The sequence below is a fragment of the Castor canadensis genome, chromosome 11 (assembly GCF_047511655.1).
Source record: "Castor canadensis chromosome 11, mCasCan1.hap1v2, whole genome shotgun sequence".
Taxonomy (NCBI): domain Eukaryota; kingdom Metazoa; phylum Chordata; class Mammalia; order Rodentia; family Castoridae; genus Castor; species Castor canadensis.
Genome location: NC_133396.1, coordinates 34,023,336 through 34,046,033, shown reverse-complemented (window position 1 = coordinate 34,046,033; position 22,698 = coordinate 34,023,336). Strand labels below are relative to the sequence as shown.

Genomic DNA, 22,698 nt, shown 5'->3' with positions numbered 1-22,698 from the left:
TCCAGTAATTCAGCAAGCTAAGGATTAAGACTTGATGAACCTCTATATACCTAATGCAACAAACTGCAGTTATTTGCACAAAGGCAGCAAATCAAAATACTTACGTAAAATAAGTGTAGGTCCTTCACAAATAAAGTTACTTTTCAAATATCCTTTTAAATTGTCATATAAAATTCTGAAATTTTTTATGTCTGAAAATACATGCCAATAAATTCATGACACTAAGATACAATGCCTATGGGCAAAACTTCAATATTAGATCTGGGGTGATAGAATTATAATTATTTTTTCTTAGTATTGACAAAAATATGGAATTGGAAAGAAACACTATACAAACTATGTTTTAAGAAAATTTCAGATGAGTTCAGGATGGATTGAAGAAGATAGATGAAAGGCTGGAATCAGGCAATGGGAGAGGAATATAAAAAATAATGGTGTTAGTCAGAATAAAAATGAACAGAACAAGGAAGGAAGATGTGAAGTTCTAAGAAGGTACCTGAAGACAAAACTTGAGAAGATCTGGCAACCTACACAGAGAGGCTCTCAGTTGTCTGTGCCAATAATCTACTGCTGCAAAGTCAACTGTACCAAAACTTAATGGCTAGAACAAAAAACATTTTACTATGTTTCATGGCTCTGCAGGTTGACTGGGCTCAGTGAGGTGGTTCTCACAGGTCTCAGAAAGTTGCAGTCAGATAGCAGTTCGGGACAGAGTATCTGAAAGTTCAATGGGGCTAAATGTTCAAGATAACATATTTATATTATGCTTTTTCACTTATATTGAAAAAATTGAGTAGAAAATTATTAATATGTAAATATTTTTCAAGATATTAATTTGATTGATGATGAATAGCATTGTATGAACTAGTCTCACAAATAAATAGCATTACTTTTATGACACTCTATTGGTCAAATAAGTAATTAGGCCCTTTTAGGCTCAAAAGAAGAGGACATAAATATATCTACTTCTTGATAGGAAGAATGCCAAAGGATTTGTTTTAAACTACCCTAACAACATTTAACTTTATGAACTGATGATAAAGTTCAACAACTTAGAAGCTCAGAAATGTATGCTCCAAATTTAATTACATGGAGGGATATTAACTAGTACTAACAAATCTGTAAGAACCCACAATGACAACATACGGATTTACAGTGAAAACTATTGATTCCAAGGAGACGACACATTTGCACTGATCTTCCTATAACTAAAATACCTGAGAATCCAATTATCAGTGGGTTGATAATATGAATAAGATAAAAGTTCAGGAGGGCTGGTGGAGTGGTTCAAGTGGTAGAGCACCTGTCTAGCAAGTGTAAGGCCCTAAGTTCAAACCCCAGGGCCACCAGAAAAGAAAAAAAAAAAAGATAAGCGTTCATTATCTTTTTTTTTTGTGGAGCTGGTGATTAAACTCAGGGCCTCATGCTTGCAAGTTAGGGGCTCTACCACTTGAGCCACACTTCCAGTCCCACAATTCAAATATTTAATGGCATCAAACTAAGATAGTCTGATGCAACTAAAAAAACCACCATGTCTTTTTTTTAATTTTATAGTACTGGATCAAATCCAGGGCCTCACAAATGCTCTGCCACTGAGCTATACCCCAGGCCATAAGATTTTTTTTAGACAAGGTCTCTCTTTGTAGCTGGCTTCAAACTCATGATCCTCCTGACTCAGGCTCCAGAGTTCTGGGATTACAGATGTGATCACCATGCCTAGCTAATGTCATTTAAAAAAAGTATCAATTGGCAAAACACCCCAAATCCTGTGTTGCCAACAGCCACTATCAAACATCACTGGAGGATAATGTGCAACATCTGTGAAAATGTTAAATGCATATACATTCTGGTCAATTCCTTACATCATAAAATGTTGAATTAATATCCATCAATAAAAGTGATTTTAAAATAGTATATTCATTCAGTGGAATGCCACATAGAAATTTTTTGAAAAAATATGTATGTACTGATAGAAAAACAAAGTACAGAACAATGTGCATATTATTTAAGATGTAAGTGTTGAAATACACATTTATAGCCAAGCACTGGTGGCTCATGCCTGTAAGCCTAGCTACTTGGGAGGCAGAGATCAGGAGGATCACTGTTTGAAGCCAGCCTGGGCAGACAGTTTTCAAGACCTTATCTCAAAAAAAAAAAACCCAACCGGGGCTGGTGGAGTGGCTCAAGTGGTAGAGCGCCTGCCTAGCAAGTGTGAGACCCTGAGTTCAAACCCCAGTACCACCAAAAAACAGAAAAAATATATTTATATCATCAAATAACTCTGGAAGACCATACAAAAAACTGGTAATAGCTAGGCCACGCTAGCACATGTCTACAGTTCTAGCACTGAGGCAAAGGCAAAAGAATCTTGAATTCAAGGTCATCCCAGGCTATACAGCAAGACCTTGTTTCAAAAAACAAACAAATAAACAAAAATCTGGCAATGATTACCTCCTAAAAAGGAACTGAGTGACTAAAGGACAGGAAACAAAATAACTTGCTTTTCACTGAACTTTAAATCTTGTGCTTTTTGAATTTAAATCCTATACAAATATTTCCTAGTTAAAAAAATTAATCAACAAATTATAAAACAAAGACCAGAAAACATTGTTTACTTTTTAACAACTAGTATAGTTCCTATCATTGGACCAACTGGTTATATAACTAATTATGTTTTTCTCTTTGAGTCTTGACTTACATGGCTGCTTGATACAAACTCTCTTTATATTGCTACTTGGCTTTTGTCTCATAGCTTTTTACTTTGAAGTAGAAAGGACTTAATTTCTCTGAGTTCTCCAGTCCTTCTAAAGTGAGCCTAACTTTTATATCCTCATAAAATAAGTAATAGATACATAAAACCACAGAGTAATGGTATGTTTAAAAACTCACATCTTTAGCTGGACATGATGATGCACCCTGTTATCCCAGCACTCAGGAGGCTGGGGAAGGAGGAACACGAGTTTGAGACCAGCCTGGATAACACAGTGAGACCCTGTCTCAAAAAAAAAAAGAAAAAGAAAAAGTTAAATTAAAAACTCATAACTTACTACATATAGTGGAAATCACTGGATAGCTGAAATATAAAAAGGCATAGTCAATGGTGAACTAAAACTGAAAATGGGCAAAGGAATAATACTTTGGTCAAAAATACATGAAATCTTGTCAACATATTTTATGCCAAAATCAGTTCTGAGGGAGCAAAATGTTCTGTAAATTTTAACAGTAACAGTAAATTTAGGCACTGATGTTAACTAAAAATACATATTATGAACAGCCAGACTTTCTTCTGCAACTCAATGTTTTTTAAAGCATTATACTGTCTCAAAAGTGAAATGCAATATATTACAATAGGACTCTACTATAATTGATCTTGAAAACAAAAATGTATAAATGTCACTCTTTTCAAAATTTCCATTAACAAATAAAGTATCTAATAATGCCTCTATTAAAGTAGAAACATTTTAAAGGATCTTTTCTTTTTTTTTTTTTTTTTTTTTGCTTTGTTTATTTTTCAGATAGAGTCTCATGTTTTTGCCTGGTGCAGCCATAGGTCATGATCCTCCTACCTCCATCTCCCTTGTAGCGGGACCACAGGCACACACCACCACACCCATCTTAAGAAGTCACAATATTTAAATAAATTAATTTAGATAATTATTTAGTCTTATCATTTTACAAATAAAGTAATGACATAAGAAAATCAGTCTGACAAAACTGACATGGCTTGTTAATGTCTCAATTAGATTAGAATACAGATCTTCTAAAGTTAGGTCCTGTGATCATTCTACCAGGTACAAAAGGAAAAATGAAATATTTACAATAGGCAAATTCATAAAAACAGAAAGTAAATTAGAAATTACCAGGAACTGGGAGGGAAGGTGAATGGGGAATTGCAGCATAATGGGTATAGTTACTGTTTGGGGTGGTGAAAGTTTTAGAAATAATGATGATGGTTGCATAATATTGTAAATTTAATTAGTGCCATTTAATCATATACTTACAAATGGTTAAAATGTCAAATTTTGTTAGAGCCATTTTGTCACAGTAAAAATACAAAACAAAACAAAATTAAAAGCATGGTAGTACACATCTGTAATCCTAACACTCAGGAGGCTGAGGCAGTTTGAGACCAGCTTAGATTGTACCATGAATTTGAGGCTAGCTTGAACTATATAGTAAGACCCTGTCTCAAAAAAGAAAAAAAAAAAAAAAAACCCACAAAAACTAAAGGAACAAACAAAAAAACCCAAATTATAGATTTTTTAAAACTGTTCAGAAATATTATCCTATGCATAACCAAATAGTATGTTCAACTATTTGAAAAACAGGAGTTATAAATCTTATCTAAAATATTTATTCATTCAACAAGTAGTAGTTAAATGTGGGTTAGGCATTAGAAAGATAGATGGATAGAAGGAAGAAAAGCAAACAGCCCAGCCTATCTTATCTATTTTATAGTGTTGCTAGAACAATCAAATGATGTTTCATAAATAAGGCACTATATAAATTTTATGAGTATTTTAAGCTATAAATCTCTAAAATTAAAGCTAAGAGTCATAATAATCTAGAGAAACTAAAACTTTAAAAAAAGATGTTTAGGGCTGGAGGAATGGCTCAAGTGGTAGAGTGCCTGCCTAGTAAGCATGAGACCTGAGTTCAAACCCAGTACTGCCAATAAATAAATAAATAAATAAATTTGTAAAACGAGGAAATAGAAGTAGTAAAAAATGTATACTTATTTATTTCAAATGAGTTGGTTTAATTCAAGGTGATAAAGAATTCAGAGTACAACAAAGATCAAAGAGCAAACTGGCAGGATTCTAGGCTGGGTTTATTTTAAATTCACAGCTGAGGTACAAATGGCTGATACACTAGACACAACGAGCCACTGAACTATGATTTTTTTTTTTTAACAAAAGTTTATTCTTAAATGTACAACAGACTGCAATACAACACTTCATTCTGGCCATAGGTGGCAAAAGATGTTATGGCAGGAAATCCAGATGTTTAAATAGGAATGGAATCAGGGTCACCATCATCTCAGGCACAAGAAGAGTTTACTTTTTGCCAGATTTCTTAATTCCACCTGTGGCCAGGGGCCCCTTCCCCGCAGCCTTCGCTTTTAGCGCCTCTTTTTTTCTTCTGCTCCTCTTTTTGTTTCTGCTTAAAAGCCTTATCTTTCTCATCCATCTCCTTGGCCTGCTTCTTGGGCTGTTTCAAGGGCTTCTTCTTGCCACCTTCATGGCCAGATATGGCGTCTCAAATGTATACTTTATTATCTCTACATATCAACACATTTGAGAAAGTATAAACTTATGATCAGCTAAAGATATTTGTGAGATGATCTTTAAGGTTTTCTCTAGCAATATAGACCTATAATAAGTGCATTTGAAAGCCTGCATCCTAAAAATAAATAAAACCCTGAATTAGGTTATGTGAGTTTTGAATTCTATGTTGTTTTGATTACTTAGAATCAAATTGATTTTCCAAGTGCATCAGAGTAGAAAGGATTTTTTTTTTTTTGCTGCACTAGTGTTTGAACTTAGGGCCTCATGCTTTCTAGGCAGGCGCTCTACCACTAGAGCCATTCCACCAGCTAGAAAGGATTTTCCAAAGCAGAGCAAAATGTAAATTTCTAGTACTTGTTCTTCTCCCAATGAGTAATTTTTAAAGTAGACTATATTAACGGCCTGTGTTATACTAATTGTGGCCAAGGTATGGTAAAACACTGAAGTGTACATAAAATTTTTTGTTTTGTTTTGCAGTACTATGGATTGAACCCAGGGCTTGTTCATGTTAGGCAAGCACTTTACCACTGAGCTACCTCCCCAAACCTTATTATTATTATTATTATTATTTGTAGTACTGGGGCTTTGAACTCAGGGCCTTCACCTTGAGCAACTCTGCCAGCCGTTTTTTGTGATGGGTTTTTTTGAAATAGGGTCTCATAAACTATTTGCCCAAGCTGGCTTCAAAATGTGATGCTCCTGATCTCTGCCTCCTGAGTAGCTAGGATTATAGACATGAGCCACCAGCACCTGGCTCTTTTTAAATTTTAAGATAGGGTCTTGATGAGTTGTCCAGGCTGGTCTTGAACTTAGGATCCTCCTACCTTAGCCCCCAAAGTAGCTGGAATTACAGGCACATACCAAGGTGCCTGGCTAAAAAAAAAAATTACGTCTTCCCAACATTCATGTTAGTTATTCTATTATCGAACTACATCAACCAGTCCTCTACATTCATAAACTGAAGCCCTAACCCCAAGTGTGACTATATTTGGAGATAGGAATTCTAGGAGATAATTAAGGATAATGAGGTCATAGCAGTGGGGTCCTAATATCATATGATTGGTGACCTTAATGTACCTTTATTGGGGAAAGGAGGTAGCCCTCCAGCAAGCTAGGAAGAAAACCTTCACCAGAAATTGACTATATGGGGGGATCTTGATTATCAGGCTTCCAGCCTCCAGAACTGTGAAAAAATGAATTTGTTAAGCTGCCCAGGCTGTGATATTTTATATGCTAGTCTAAGCAGATTAAGTTACATATAAAATGTATACCTGCCTAGTAAATGTGAGGCCTTGAATTCAAACCCCAGTATAAATAAATAAAATATGTATCATTTTCATGACTAAAGAAATAAATAATATTTTCAGCTACAGGCACAACTTTGAAGGCTCTCATATAAATTTTATTTTAAGAGTTGCAAGCAAATACACTTTGTTTTGTCTATAATCAGGTCCTAAGTTCTTTTAAAATAAAGTGTTCTGCAGCTGGAGTATTGCTCAGTGATAAAGTGCTTACTTAGCTTGTGTGAGGCCCTAGATTCAACTGCTAGCACTGAAAAAAGCAAATAAAAACCCTTAATACAGATAGAAGTCAGGCATGGTGTGCATGCCTGTCATAGTAGCACTGCACTAAGGAGGTTGAAGCAGGAAGATTAAGAGTTCAATGCCAGCCTGGGTTAAACAGTGAAACCTTACCTCAAAAAAAAAAAAAAAAGAGAGAGAGATTGTAAATTACTGGATGTTCGATAATACTGGTAAGAGTATTTACCACTTAGCCAGGACAGTGGCTCAAGCCTGTAATCCTAGTTACTTGGGATTTAGAACACCCTATCACTCTTGATTTTATGATTTGATCTAACAAACGATATAAAATAATGGGCACTTTTTAGTGACTGCATCAATTTTAAAATATATATGCTTTTAAGCTCTCAAAAGTAAGGCTGACACATTCATCCTATGTTAAAGCAGTCATTTGAAATTAGTTATATAATTTGGATGAGCATATGCTTGATTTGCCTAGGGCAACCCTAGTTTAAGTCCACTGTTCTAGTATAATTGTTAGCAGTGCTTGTTTTCAGTCTCAAACAGTCCTGATAAGTTACAGCTATTCTACGTACAATCAACTACAGAATAGTTACACTGAAGAAGCTATAAACTTAGTGCTCACTCTGGGACAGATATGCCACTTATTACTAAAATTTTTAAAATATTGATGAGTGCTAGGGTCACACTATAATTCTAGCTACTTGGGAGGCTAAGATCAGGAGGATCACAGTTCAAAGCCAGCCCAGGCAAATAGTTCAAGAGACCTCATCTCCAAAATAACCAGAGCAGAATGGACTACACGCATGGCTCAGGAAGTAGAGCCACCTGCTTTCCAAGTGCAAAGCCCTGAGTTCAAATTCCAGTGCCATATATTTATGTGTAGATAGGTATATATACACACACATATATTATTGTCCAAGTATAATATTCAATTATTTAAATAATTTTATTCCAGAGCTAGGGATGTAACTCAGTGGTAGGGCACTTTGCCTATCATGCACAAAGACCAGGGTTTGATAGACCCCTGGTCTTTCTAGCACCTAAAATAAAATTTAAAAAAACTTCCACAGAAAACCAAAGTAAATTATGTGAATGAATTGAGAAATGTTAAGAACCACGTCAAAACATTTTTAGTTGATTTTGAAACCACTAACAATCCAAATTGTTAGTTTATTCAAGGGTACGATTATTCAAAGGATAAGGTCAATAAATTGAGAATTCTAGAATGGGCCACATCATGCTTCAAAGAAATAAATAATTGTAGGCTTATCAACCTGTTCTAGAGAATATATGTTTCAAACAATCTCCAGATAACAGCTACAAGTGAGGCACTGATAGTGGCTCAGAACTATTATCCCAGCTACTCGGGAGGGAGAAATGAGGAGGATCAAAGTTCCAGGCCAGCTCAGGCAGAAAGTTGGCAAGACTCCATCTCAACCAGGTCAGGAGTGCTGGTTCAGTCCTATGATTCCAGCTACCTGGGAGAGTATAGGTAGGATTGCATTCTGAGGGCAACCCCTGGGAAAGTGCAAGATCAAACCTGAAATAGTAACCCCAGTGCCACCTGAAAAAAAAAAAAAAGTGCCATAGAAGGGGGGAGGGATGGAATAGTAGAGCACCTGCTTAGCAAGTGTGAAGTCCTGAGTTCAAACCCCAGTAGCACCAAGAAAACAAAAAAGACATCCAAACAAAATTAAAAAAAATAAATACTGAACAAATTAGATTTTAGGATTGAAGTCACTAAAAGCAGTCTGGCCATCTAAAACCTATATCCTACCCAAAAAACAGAACATAATGATATGTTTACTCATAGTTTTTTTTTCATTTTATTTATTTATTTTTTGTGGTACTGGGATTAACTCAGGGCCTGACACTTGCTAGGTAGATGCTCTACCACTTGGGCCATCTCCCCAGTCCCATGGTTTCTCTTTACAATAATAAAAACAGGTCACTTTAAAGAATTATCAAAGCTACATTTAAAGAGGGTGGTCTAGGTACCGGGGTATGGTCTCAGGCCTAACTGCCCCTCTGCAACAGGAATGGCATAGGAACCCTTCTTTCACAAAGGCACAGTGGGGATCTGGCATTTCTGTTCATTGCCTCTTGCTGCTCACTGGCCTGCCAGTATGTTAACCCCTCTTTATTCCACCAGGAGCAGTTTGTTCTGGTGGGATTATCAGGAATTATTCAGACTTTCTCTCAAAATGCAACAATAAATGCAAAACTTTGGGAACTGACACTGAGAGGCTCAGTCTTCACTTGGACAGCTAGGTCTTAGCTACAGAATATGAAGATACACTTGGGGACCTGTGTTATATTTGAAGAAAATGTGAAATTTGAAGAAATGCTGAACATGTAGATGCAGAAGGCAATGATAAAACACTATTAAAATGCAAATACCATACAATGAAGCTCAGCATGACAAGAACTCTTCTGACAGAAAGAAAAAGAAGAAAATGTAAGCCGGGTGCCAGTGGCTCATGCCTGTAATCCTAGCTACTCAGGAGGCAGAGATCAGTAGGACTGTGGTTTGAAGCCAGCCTGGGGAAATAGTCCAAGAGACTATCTCGAAAAACCCATTACAAAAAAAGGGCTGGTGGAGTGGCTCAAGGTTAGGCCCTGAGTTCAGGCCCCAGTACTGCAAAAAAAAAAAGAAGAAAATGCAGATGGAGTAGAATGGCTGCAAATAAAGCATAATGACTTTTCCCAGAGACCCTATGTGATTTGTAGCTTTGTTCATGAAAATGAAGTTGTAGCTCCAGCCCCTGATAAACCTTTGGATTTGGAAGAAGAAGAGACTCAAATGAAAGATCAAACTGGATCGATGAACAGGAGAAACCACTTTCCTCAGAAACAGAAAATTCTGGTCCTCTTGTTGATATCTCTTCTATTTTTATAGAAACTCAACATTCTGCCTTACAGATCACTCCTAGATAAAATGTTTCTCATAATAAGTAGTCACGAACTTTTGAAAGTGGCTCTTTTGTAAAATAATTATCTGTGTAACTTTTAGGTGGTTCAGTATTTTATTGTTTTGGCCATAGGCAAACTTCCAGTCATAGCACAACTTACTATTCCTGAATCATTCAGGACTAGACATGACTTAAATTTTTTAAAATATTGTTTAAATGACATTGGGGTGAAAACAAATAAACAAAAGCCACAGCTACATTTAAGAGAAGAACAACAACTATTAGGGAGGCAGAGGTCAGGAGGATCACGGTTTGAAGCCAATTTTTTATTTTGGGCAAATAGCAAATAGTTCATGACACTCTATTTTGAAAATACCCAACACAAAAAAGGGCTGATGGAGTGGCTCAAGTGGTAGAGCACCTGCCTAGCAAGCATGAGGCCCTGAGTTTAAACCCCAGTATTGCCAAAAAAATAAAAAAATAAAGAGAGCAAGTAAGCATATGAAAAAAACTTTTATTCATAGAATTTTCTAGGCAATTAATTGGCAAAGAAATTTACCAGTCTGAATGGTAAATTCAGATAGGCCACATGAGATTAGCTTTCTACAACTGGAAAATGTAATGCTCATATCACCTCTACTGAATGTTACTGAAAATGAAAACACACTAAAATGTAATTGGAGAACACTGCTTTAGAAAACCTTTTTTTCAGAGACACATATTCCTTAACTATTTTTCCCATTCACTTCATATAATCTTTACTAATTCATATCAAAGTGTGTGTTTACTTCTTAAAGTAGTGCATCCACTACTTGGACCCATTTATTTATATTTTAAGATTAGTTTTGGGGCTAGTGTTCTTCCTCTGGTTCTCGTGACCGTTTCCGGGAATTCAGTGAATCTCCTGTTTGCAACGAACATTCAGTGGCAACAGCATCTCTAAATCCCTGAGGCTGAAAAATGAAGAAACATACAAACATGTTTTAAGAACATTTAAAATAAATATTGGTCTCTTTTTTTTTTTTTTTGGGCGGTACTGAGTTTTGAATTCAGAGCCTCACACTTGCCAGGCAGGCACTCTACCACTTGAGCCACTCCACCAGTTCCAAGATTGATCTTATAAATATGTGTATTTTTTTGGGTGGTACTGGGTGGCCTTATAAGTACTTTTAAGGAACTACTTTGTTCTTGAAATAGAATTTATCAACCACTGTGAACAGAGGATAAACCTTATAGATAGTCTAAGCCAGTGCTATACTAAAGAGTTTTTAATATATACTTATTTACCTACAGAAATAAATATATATAAATAAATATACTTATAAAAATAAATATACTTATTTACACATACAGAAATAAGATTGCATTATAAAAATGTTCCCTAAGAAGAATACTAACAAACTTTAATGGTAGCTCTATTAGAGGAGGTGAAAGGAACTAGTTTACACTAACTTTTAGGTACTTTGTAAATTTATTTTCACAATTAAATACTCTAAGAAAGTCTTCCACTGAGCATGGTAATACACGCCTGTAACCCCAGCACTTGGAAGGGTAAAGTGGAAGAATCTCAAATTTGAGGTCAGCCTGGGATAGATAATAAGATCCTGATTCAAGAAGCAAAAACAAACAAAAATAAGTAAGATCATGTTTCAAAATTAAATAAAATTTTTAAAAATAAAATAAAGTTTACCAACTAGGCTACTTCAAATGTACCTGGCTAGGCTGGGTGTGGTGATACACTTCTGTAATTCCAGCATTCTGGAGGCAGAGGCAGGAGATTGAGAATTTGAGCCAGCCTGGGCTACACACTAAAACTCTGTCTCAAAAAATAAAACCAGCCAGGTGAAGTTGTTCACGCCTGCGATTCTAGCTACTTGGGAGGCAGAGATCAGGAGGATCACAGTTTGAAGCCAGCTGGGCAAATAGTTCTTGAGATCCTATCTCAAAAATACCCAACATGTATGTATGTGCACAAACACACACACAAAGGGCTGGCAGAGTGGCTCAAGTAGTAGAGTGCCTGCCTAGCAAGTGTGAGGCCCTGAATTCAAACCCCAATACCTCCAAAAAATAAAAACAAAAACAAAAGGCAGGTGCTGGTGGCTCACGCCATTCCTAGCTACTCAGCAGAAGAGATCAGGAGGATCAAGGTTTAAAGCCAGCCTGGGCAAACAGTTCTGAGACCCTATCTCGAAAAAACCCATCACACAAAAGAGCTAGTGGAGTGACTCAAGGTATAGGCCCTGAGTTTAAACCCCAGTACCACAAAAAAAAAAAAAAAAATAGATTGCACCTGGGCAGTGCAAAAACTAAGTGGATAATTCAGTTGCAGAATCACTTTTCAAATCTGTTTTTGTCCTTAAAAAAATAAGATGCCATGATATACTTGGCTCTACACCATTGATAAGTGTAGAGCATATTTCAGCCAAAAATATGTGTTCTATGATATAAATCCACAGGAAAATTAACATTTTTAAGTGCGTTATATTTGGTGACTACAACAGACCTTAATATCTACAAGTCCAAAAAGAGTAAGGTATTTCTTTTCAGAAAAGCTCAAATAACTTTCACTTTAAAAATCTTTAATATCCTGATGTTACCTATGCCATGGAACATGCTACTCCAAAATAAGTATTTCCTCTGTTCTGAAGAATAAAGTTCAGTTTAATTATGACTACAGTATTCTCTATATACTACTATTTTGGGCATGTTCTAAGAATCAAAATCTGTCCTCAAATATGCTTCCTGCCCACAGAAATCAACAGAAGCAATTTTCAAATGATCTCTCAGATAATTACTGCCCACCAACACAAAAATCCCACTCTAATCAAGTAATACTGACTGTGATTTGAAATAATACTGTGGATTCCTTCTGGCTTGGGGACTTGTACAATGTTGCCAACCTGCATGAAGAAAAATAATACACACAAACATATAACCTTAATTAGTTCAGACTGATTTTGTAATTTAAATTTATAGGTTTTTTTTTTTTTACTATAATTCTATTATTTTGTTCTTAAGGACCCAGAAAGGAAAGAAATACAGAAAATACTTCCCTTGCTGGGCATAGTGGTAGAAGCCCACAGTCCTAGCTACTTGGGAGGCTGAGGCAGGATCCCTTGAACCCAGGAGTTCAAGGTCTGCCTGGACAACATAGCAAATCTGCCTCTTTAAAACAACAACAAAAACTCCTCAAACAATACACACACACACACACGCATGCATGTAATAACAACAGGGTTCAATACACTGTCTCTTTCTCTTTTTTTTTTTTGTGGTACCGGAGCTTGAATTCAGGGCCTTCACCTTGATCCACTCCACCAGCCCTGTTTGTGTGATAGGTTATTTTAGAGATAGGGTCTCTCAAACTATTTGCCCAGGCTAGCTTTGAACCAGGATCCTCCTGATCTCTGCCTCCTGAAAAGCTAATATTACAGGCATGAGCCACTGGCACCTGGCTTTCCATCTCTCTCTCTCTCTTTTTTTTTTTTTGGCAGTACTGGGGTTTAAACTCAAGGCCTCATGCTTGCTAGTCAGGTGCTCTACCACTTAAGCCACTCCTCCTCCCCTAATAGGGTTCAATATATATAGGAAACGTTAAAGCAACCAAAAAATCCAGTGACTGATTCAATTAATTATTTTATATATGAGATACTATTTATGTAAAAATCCAAAGGAAGAAAAAAATATGATAGCAAACTATTAATAATACATGAAATAAAACCCCACATTTGTATATGAGCCCACATTTATAAGTACTATTTGTATACATGTATAGAAAAATTGCTAGAAAAGTACAATCAAAAAGTAGGGCTACAGCATGGCACAAATGGTGGAATTCCTGCCTAGCAAATGTGAGGCCCTGAGTTCAAACCCCAGTACTGCAAAACAACAAAACAAAAAGATAAAGGCACATACCTATAATATCAGCACTTGCGAGAATGAGGAAAGAGGATAGCCAGTTTAAAGTCAGCCTGAGATTTACAGTGAGTTTGAGACCAGACAAAGAGCAAGACCTTATCTCCAAAAAAGTTAATAGTTGTGGCCCAGGCATGGTGGTACATGAGAGTTCAAACATGAGAGTTTGAAGCCAACTTGGGCTACTTAGCAAGTTTGAGGACAGGTAAAACTTGTATTTCCCAATCTTTCTGCAGTATTCATGTACTTTTGTGTTATTAGAGAAGTGTGATGTGCATACATACATATTTTGTATTTAAATAATAAAACTGAAAGCAGTTAAAAAATAAAATTCTAAACTCTCAAACTATGTTCAAATACTGTAACAGCAAAAAAAATCTTCAAAGTGCCTTTAAAATTACTTTTAAACACATGTAACTTACTCATAATACTCAAAAGACAGAAGAAACCCAAGTGTCTGCTGACAAGTGAATAAACAAAATATGGAGCTGGGCACTGGTGGCTCATTCCATTTTTTTTTTTTCTTTCATTATTCATATGTGCATACAAGGCTTGGTTCATTTCTCCCCCCTGCCCCCACCCCCTCCCTCTCCCCCCCACCCCTTCAATACCCAGCAGAAATTATTTTGCCCTTATTTCTAATTTTGTTGTAGAGAGAGTACAAGCAATAATAGGAAGGAACAAGAGTTTTTGCTGGTTGAGATAAGGATAGCTATACAGGGAGTTGACTCACATTGATTTCCTGTGCGTGGGTGTTACCTTGGTGGCTCATTCTGTAATCCCAAATACTTGAGAGGCTAAGATCAGGAGGATCAAGATTTGAGGCCAGCCTGGGCAAATAGTTCATAAGACCCCCATCTCCAAAATAACCAGAGCAAAATGTACTGAAGGACAAATATTGTTTGATTCCCTTGCCTTAGCCTTCCGACTTCTGGAATTATAAGGTGTGTGCCGTCACACCTGATGAGAAAAATCTCTTTTTGATTCAACAAAACAAAAACAGTTAATTCTGAAAACTTTACATATAAATCACCTCACAGCACTAGAAATTCCAAAAATGGTACCTGGTACATTTGAGGTTTTTGAGGAAATTATTAAAAAGTAATAGGCATTTTCTTCTAGTGCTAGGGATTGAACCCAGGACCTTGAGCATGTCAGGCAAACACTCTCCCACTGAGTTACATCCTATACCTTTGGTATTTTGTGTTTGTTTTTTTTTTTTTCAGTTATTTTATTTATCTCTTGCATGTCTTTTGTTTTTTTCTAGATGGGACTCGGGTTTGAACTCATGACTTTGTACTTGGAAAGCAGGCACTCTTTCTACTTGGAAACCTACACCTCCAGTCCCTACCTTTGGTTTTTGAGACAAGGTCTTGTTATGTAGCTCAGGCTGGCCTCAAACTCTTTACCGTCCTGTCTCCACCTCCTGAGTGCTGGGATTACAGGCATGTATCACCGCTCCCAGAGCAAAAAAGTAGTAAACTTGTAAGAAGCATTTACACATTTATTAAGAATCCTAAAGTCTAAAGTGGATTAAGTTTTCCAGCTGAAAATCTTTCTTAAATGTACAGGCAAAAATAAATTTTATAAAATGTCTACACATCTCAAGAGATCATTTTTCTTCTTTTGTTTTTAAGAGATCTTTTTAAACAAGAAACTAAACCAAAGAATCATTTGGCTCATGGCCCCAGCTGAGATGAAGCTTAACATATGGCTGAACTACATAGTTTGGGTCAGGAAGAAATAAGACGAGCACAGTTTGTGCTCTAAAGCTGAGCACAGATATGAAACAGCGTGAGGGGGTGTGATATATTACTCCACTCTAGCACCAGATCTTCTTGGCAAAGAGTAATGTAATTCTGAACAATCTTGGCCTCATATTATCATGAATATGCAAATTAGAGGAAAACCCACATAATATAAGGACACAGACAAAAACACTTCTTTTAAGAACTGTTGGGGGCTGGTGGAATGGCTCAGGTGATAAAAGCACCTGCCTAGCAAGTGTGAGGGCCTGAGTTCAAACCCCAGTGCCACCAGAAAATAAAATGAACAAACAAAGAACTGTTGGAATGTTAGTCCATCATTAGTCAAAGGTTAAAAATTATATGTTACTGGTGAAAGATGAGGTCTAGGGCATGATAATGTATCTAAGTTAAATTTTCAGAATAAATTTGGCCATTTAAGGTTTTCAGCTTTTCTGCTCAAACAAAAAGTATTCATTTTTACAATTATTTTCCTCTGGTATAAATTTCTATTTCCATCCTTTCAAGGTAATTTTTTTTTTTTGGCAGTACTGGGGTTTAAACTCAGGTCCTCACACTTGCTAGGCAGGCGCTCTACTACCAGAGCTATTCTGCCAGCCCTTTTTCCTCTTGGGTATTTTCGAGAAAGGGTCTCTTGAACTATTTGCCCGGCCTGCCTTTAAACCACAGTTCTTCTGATCTCTGCCTCTTGTGTAGCTAGAACTACAGGTGTGGGCCACCGGCACCTGGCATCAAGATGAAATAAATTTTAAAGATTTCATGCACTTTTGGGGCTAGGAATGTAACTCAGTGGTATATCACATGCTTAGCATGCACAAAGTCCTGAGGTGAATCTTCAGCAATGCCCCCCAAAACAAAACAAAGAAACAAACAAAAACCTCTCACAATGCACACACGAAAAGATTTCACGCAAAGTTAATGATTTAAAGATACTAAATAAGTAGTCTTCACTCCCATTTCCTGTACAGGGAGCAGGAAATGTTTCCCTATTTTTCCTCCAACTCTCCCCACTTTTATTGTTTTATCCCTTTCCTGGCTGGTGGAGTGGCTTAAGTGGTACAGCACCTGACTAGAAAGCAGGTGCTGAGTTAAACTCAAGCCCTGAATTCAAACCCTAGTACCACCAAAATATAAAATTAAATCAAATCAAAGGGCAGAAGGGCCTCCCAAGCTAATTAAATTATCTTGAAAATAGCATTGCCAAAAGTCCCACCAAGGAACCCCAGTTACACCCTGTTGATCATGACTGTCTATGTCATATGACCAGGAAATCCAAGCTAAAAAAAAAAAATTCCTTTCCTAATAAACTTTACTATTACTTTTTAAAAGGTATCACATAATAAAGAACAAAACTTTTCATTCTCAGTTATTAAACTAGATCAACTTATTTTGATTTTTGTGAAGTATGCACATTACTTATCATATACCCACAAGCATGAATAACAACTTTGAGGAAAAGAATTTTACCTAAAAAATAGAGAGAATAAGAGCTATACATCACATTTGGAGGCAAACAATGCAATACTACAATTATCTTCTAGAAATGGTTATAGGAGAAAAAGAATGGACTCTATTATAGAATGAGATATAAAAGGGGGATAAAAATAACTACCTTCATAGAGTCATTTGAAAAATAAAACAAAATGAAGCTGGGTGCTGGTGGCTCATGCTGATAATGCTAGCTACTTTCGAGGCTGAGATCCAGAGGATGAAGAATTGATACTCTTATCTCCAAATAACCAGAGCAAAATGAATTGGAGATGTAGCTCAAGCAGTAGAGTGCCTGCTTTGCAATTGTGAAGCCCCAATCCCACCAAAGAAAAAGAAAACAAAATAATATATACCTATGATAATGGACAGTTACTAACTATTCAATAAATGGAAGCTGTTATTTACTAGAAAACTTTGGTTTTTTAATTTTTAATGATAAAAGGTATAGATTCTTCAGAGCGTTATTGAAAAGATTCTTGAAATGTTCTATATAAAGCTCCCAGTAAAATACTTAGCACTATTGGGCATGAGATCATGCACCTATAATCCCAGCACTTGGGAGGCAGAGGCAGGAGAATAGTAAATTCCAAGCAAGCTTTGATTACACAGTGAGACCCCATCTAAGGGGAAAAAAAAACCCCACAAAGTTCAAACCCCAATACCACAAAAAAACAAAACCCTAAAACAAATAAGAGAGAAAAGAAAAAAATTTAAAAAACAAAACACTAGTTTCATAAGAAAGCACTAAGAAGATAGTATGGGATATGGGAAAAAAATTGTAGAACAAGAGATTCCCCGCCACCCCCAAAATGTCAATATTCAACACCATTCTCTAATTTCTTGAGAAGGAGCTACAAGAAGCTGAATTCATACCATGGTTAACTCCTTAAAGAATTAGCACGAGCAGGGTACAACGGCTCTGTAATTCCCAGCCACTTGAGAGGCAGGGATCAGGAGGACAAAGGTTCCATACCAGCCCAGGCAAAAAGTTAGGGAGGGAGGGAGGGAGAGAGACAGAGAAATATGAAATGGAATTGGGGGCGGGGGAGGAGGAGGGAGGGAGGAAAAGAGAGAAATAAGAGGTTTTTTTTTTTTTTTTTTTTTTTTTGTCTTTTCTTTTTTGGTGCTGGGATCGAACCCAGGGCCTCACGCATGCTAGGCAAGCGCTGTACCACCGAGCTACATCCCAGCCCAAGAGAGAAATAAGAAATGGAGATGGAGGGGGGAGGGGAGAAGGGAGGGAGAGAGGGAGGGAGAGAGAGAGAATTTAGCTGACTCCATCTGAAAAATAACCTAAGGCAAAAAAAGGAGTGGCTCAAATGGTAGAGTGCTTGACTAGCAAGCACAAGGTTCTGAGTTCAACTCCCTCCCATAAAGAAAGAAAGAATAAACATGATTTTCTGACTTCATGGGTAATGAACTATGCTAACTTCTAGAATTTTATAAAGAAGGCAAACTCCCTTCTGATGAGTTCATTAAAAAAAATGAATTTGCTTTGCTCCTATTATATTCCTTATTTCTTAAATATATTCTATTAGTGAGCATTTAATTATAGCCTAGAGAAAACTATTACTGTACAATAGCTCAAGGAAAATTCCTAAAAACATTTAAATAGTGGGATGCAATTTTCAGAATAACCTGAGCCTGGAAAGTATAAGTAACATGTTCAAAAACCTCTCATCTCAGCTAGAGATCTATTACTAACTCTATGTAATAGTTTTGTTGCTGAGAGAAGAATTCCTTTGGTCAATCTACTTACAGGTTGAGCATTCATTCCTAACCTGAAAATCTAAAATCCAAAATCCAAAACTCTGACAATGCCATGAGTGGAAAATTCTATACTGTGAACTTTGTTTTGTGCACAGAACTATAAAAAACTTGCATAAAATTACTTTCAGACTGTGTGACGAGGTGTATATGAAACAACTGATTTTTGTGTTTTATACTTGGGTCCCACTCCCAGCACATCTTGTTATGTATACATATGTAAATATTCCAAAATCTGAAAAAATCTGAAATCTAAAACCCTTCTAATTCCAAGCATTTTGGATAAGGGATATTCAATCTGTATACTGTGATTTACTTCAGAATTAGGGAGAGATGATCAATAGTTAAATACTTTGTATTATGAAATAAAAAAGTTACTGCAGCTTTTTGGAAATAGTACTTTAAAGGAGACAAAAACTACACGTATCGGTTTTAGATGTTTGCAGAAGTATAGTCAGTTTTGCTATGAATTCAGAGTCCATAAAATGTAACCTGGTCTGGCATGATTTTTTTTTTTTTTCCAGTTTGTAGAACAAACCAGTGCAGGCCAAAAAAAGACAGTATCACAGACTAGGCCTAATATATATTTAGGTGACCCTTTATTCCATCTCTGCCCACATACTGCCTTAGCTTCCTCCTATATTAGAGCATTTCCATACCAGGTTCTCTAGCTTATGTCAATTAATCACAAAGCAGAAAGGCTGGCATAAATCTAGCATTTTTTGAATAAAAGACTTCATAGCTTTCAATGGCCTATTTAAAAGCAAAGAAAAACTGGTTCATTCACTTGCTCAGCAGCTTTAAAACAAACACAAAGGTTTCATGCTGCCATGATTTTATTTTAAAGAACAATACTTGTGAAAGGCAGGTAAGTACATGGGTAATAAAAGCAGGAAAAGAAAATGCAAAGAAAAAAATAACAGACACAATTTCATACTAGAGCTATATTAAGCAACTAAGAAAAACTATCCTATTTTCCACATAAATTAATCCTAAAGCTAACCTCAAAGGTTTTCCTTTTGTCCTGATTTTATCCTTTCAATCCCTTCCAGGAACACATAGTACCACCTCCTTCTGCATGGCTAATAAATGATTTCAAAGAATGTTAGAAGGTGGCAATTCCTTAGCCACCTACTTGTTTCAGGTACATGTACCCCATCATTTAAATATTCCAAAGAATTTCCTATGTAGCTAACTGTGCATTATAACACCCTGTTTCTATGTTTGTTTCAAGTGATGACAGACAAGGCAACTAAAGTATTAGTTCTTGAGTCACTGTAAATCTCATCCTGGGAACCAGTTCAAAGAAACCGGTAAATGTTCTGTGTAATTAACCTAATATTCGTAATTACTGACTTGTTTTTATACTGACCTTTGCTTTTGGTCCCAATGAAAAATTAGCCGTATCGTAGCAGCATGTCCCCAGCTTTCCCCTGAAAGAAAAAATAACGTAACTGTTATTTTGTATTGTTTCACTGACAAAGTATAAGTTCCTTAGAATACCTCTAACCAAATGAAACTGTTTCTAAATTTAACATGACAAGAATATACTTGGTTTCAAAAACCCTGGGACATGAGTAACATCCTAAATTACCTATCTAGGAAAATAACGGCACATCATTATCCTTGTTTGCTTTTAGAAAAATTTATAGTTTTAGTCAGTGTAGCTGTCAATCTTCCATTATCCTTAGGCCTAGTGATATATTTCTGATACCCAGAAGAAAAGTAAAAGACTTGGGCTGTGGATGTAGCTCAAGTGGTAGAACCCTGGCCTAGGAAACATGAGGCCCTGGGTTCAATCCCCTGTACTACTAGGAAAACAAAAAATAAGACAAGAAAAGTAAAAGCTCCCAACAGAAGCTATTTAGGGCCTTCCTGTGCTGGCCTGGAACTCTTGGGTTCAAATAATCCTCTACCTCAGCCTCTTTTTTTTTTTTAGGACTGGGGTTTGAACTCAGGGCTTTGTGCTTACAAGACAGGCACTCTATACCGCTTGAGCAACAACTCTAGTCCATTTTGCTCTGATTACTTTGGAGATGGGTCTCCCAAACTATTTGCCAGGACTGGCCTTGAACTTCAATCTCAACCTCCCAAGAAGCCAGGTTTACAGGCATGAGTCACTGACACTGTCTTACCTCAGCCACTTGAGTAGCTGGAACTACAGGCAAATATCACAGTGCCTGGCACATAGAATATTCTTACAGATTTTAGTGGAAATAAATATTGAAGCATTATGTTCTAACAAAATCACGACTGAAGTTAGGAACAGAGACATGGTCTATTTGTTGTTGTATGTTTTGTATTTAAATAGATTCACTCATCCTCTTACCTAAGACTGTAAGGTTTTGATGACAAGCATCATCTTTTGAATATTTGTACATCAGGTACCTAATACAATAGTTGCCAGAGAGTAGACTCTCACTGAATGTTTGTTAAATAAACAAAAGGATCAGCTAGTAACTCAGGGCACTATGCTTGGTACTGAGATGCAAAAACCAATACAGCTTCTACTTTGGAGACTTACAACAGCACTCATCAAGCATCAAATGCAAATGCAGAAAATAATGTGTTAACCTAAAAATACTTATCTCTTTAATTTACCCACCTAATGCAGGAACTAGCAAGGCCTTATTTTTATCAATCTTTGTTGTCATTTGATTAGTCAAAATTACCTACAAAAGCAAAATGTGAGAAAATTAGGTGCGTCTCTCCTAAAAGTTATGTAAATAGTTCTGTGATTTTAGTATTCTGAATATGATTGTTAAAACATAGTTAGACAATGAAAATTTTTCTCATAAAATTTTTAAATTTACCCATAAAAATTAGTTATCAGAAAATGGTTCTACTGACCATAAAAAATTTTAAAGATATGAATAAAAAAGTTTTTACAGTAAAAATACAAGAATAAAATAGACCAAACAGTACATATAGATCTAAAGAATAAAAACTTCATAAGTGGAAGCAATGAAAAAACTTTTCTAAAATTCAAATTTTGTAGAAGCCAACAGAAACAACCAGAATGGTATCAGCAATATAAGTAGTGGTAATGAACATTTACTGGGTTTTTTTTTTGTGTGTGTGTGTGTGGTACTGGGGCTTGAACTTAGGGCCTACACCTTGAGCCACTCTACCAGCCCTTTTTGTGTTAGGTATTTTTGAGATAGGGTCTCAAGGACTTATTTGCCTGGGCTGCCTTCAATCTGTGATCCCCCTGATCTCTGCCTCTTGAGTAGCTAGGATAATAGGTGTGAGCCACTGGCATCTGGCTTACTGTTTAATATATGCCAGAACTGTATGTTATTTACAATTTACTTTCAATATCTTACCTAATGTTCACAACTATTCTATGAATGAAGTACCATTATTATTCCAGTTTTACTCATGACAAATCAGAGGCTTAAAAGATTGAGTCAGTTCTTTTCCACTATTGCCTTCCTAGAATGTCTTTATTTAAAGGGATATAAATCCTTAATACATAACTCAATGTTTATGTTTTTAGGGAAGAGACAAATATGGCATTATTATTCACCATTTTATAGAAGGAAAAAACTGGAGAAAAGAATTGTGAGAACTGTAAAATTGTAAAGAAAACATAATATAAATAGAACTGGGAAAAACTGAGATCATTGATCAGGTCAAATGATTCCAAATTACAACTACGTTAGTCTGCTAGTAATTGCCACAGGTACTGCTTTACTCACAGACGGCCTTCAGAGTGAAAAGTATTACTAATTATCTTAGATGAAATAAGATTCTATGTTGTGACAGAGAAATTTTTTTTTAAATTTTCACTGCTGAAAATTGAACACAGGGCCTTGTGCAAGCTAAACATAGATTCTAACACTGAGTTGTATCCTTAATCCTGATAGTAAATTTATTTTATTTATATTTTGGCTGCACTGGGGTTTGAATTCAGGGCCTCACACTTGCTAGGCAGTCACTCTTACCACTTTAGCCACTCTGACAGCCCTTTTTTAGTGATGGGTTTTATTGATAGGGTCTTGCAATCTGT

General features: G+C 36.2%; 1 protein-coding gene and 1 pseudogene across 4 annotated transcripts in view; both read right to left on the bottom strand.

The window, feature by feature from the left end:
- Window positions 1–4,748: 4,748 nt before the first annotated feature.
- LOC141413623 (translation machinery-associated protein 7-like) lies at window positions 4,749–6,191 on the bottom strand (annotated as a pseudogene).
- Window positions 6,192–10,238: 4,047 nt separating this feature from the next.
- Rad51c (RAD51 paralog C) overlaps window positions 10,239–22,698 on the bottom strand; it is a 30,541-nt gene continuing 18,081 nt past the window's right edge. For 3 of the 4 annotated variants that reach the window (XM_074046196.1, XM_074046199.1, XM_074046198.1), the window contains 4 exons: window positions 21,292–21,358; window positions 20,059–20,119; window positions 12,587–12,647; window positions 10,239–10,697 (listed from right to left, as the gene is read on the bottom strand). In XM_074046196.1, coding sequence (XP_073902297.1) covers window positions 10,596–10,697; window positions 12,587–12,647; window positions 20,059–20,119; window positions 21,292–21,358 — 291 coding nt within the window. In that variant the 3' untranslated portion in view covers window positions 10,239–10,595. The remainder of the gene's footprint in view (window positions 10,698–12,586; window positions 12,648–20,058; window positions 20,120–21,291; window positions 21,359–22,698) is intronic. The other variant, XM_074046197.1, reaches the window with a different exon arrangement.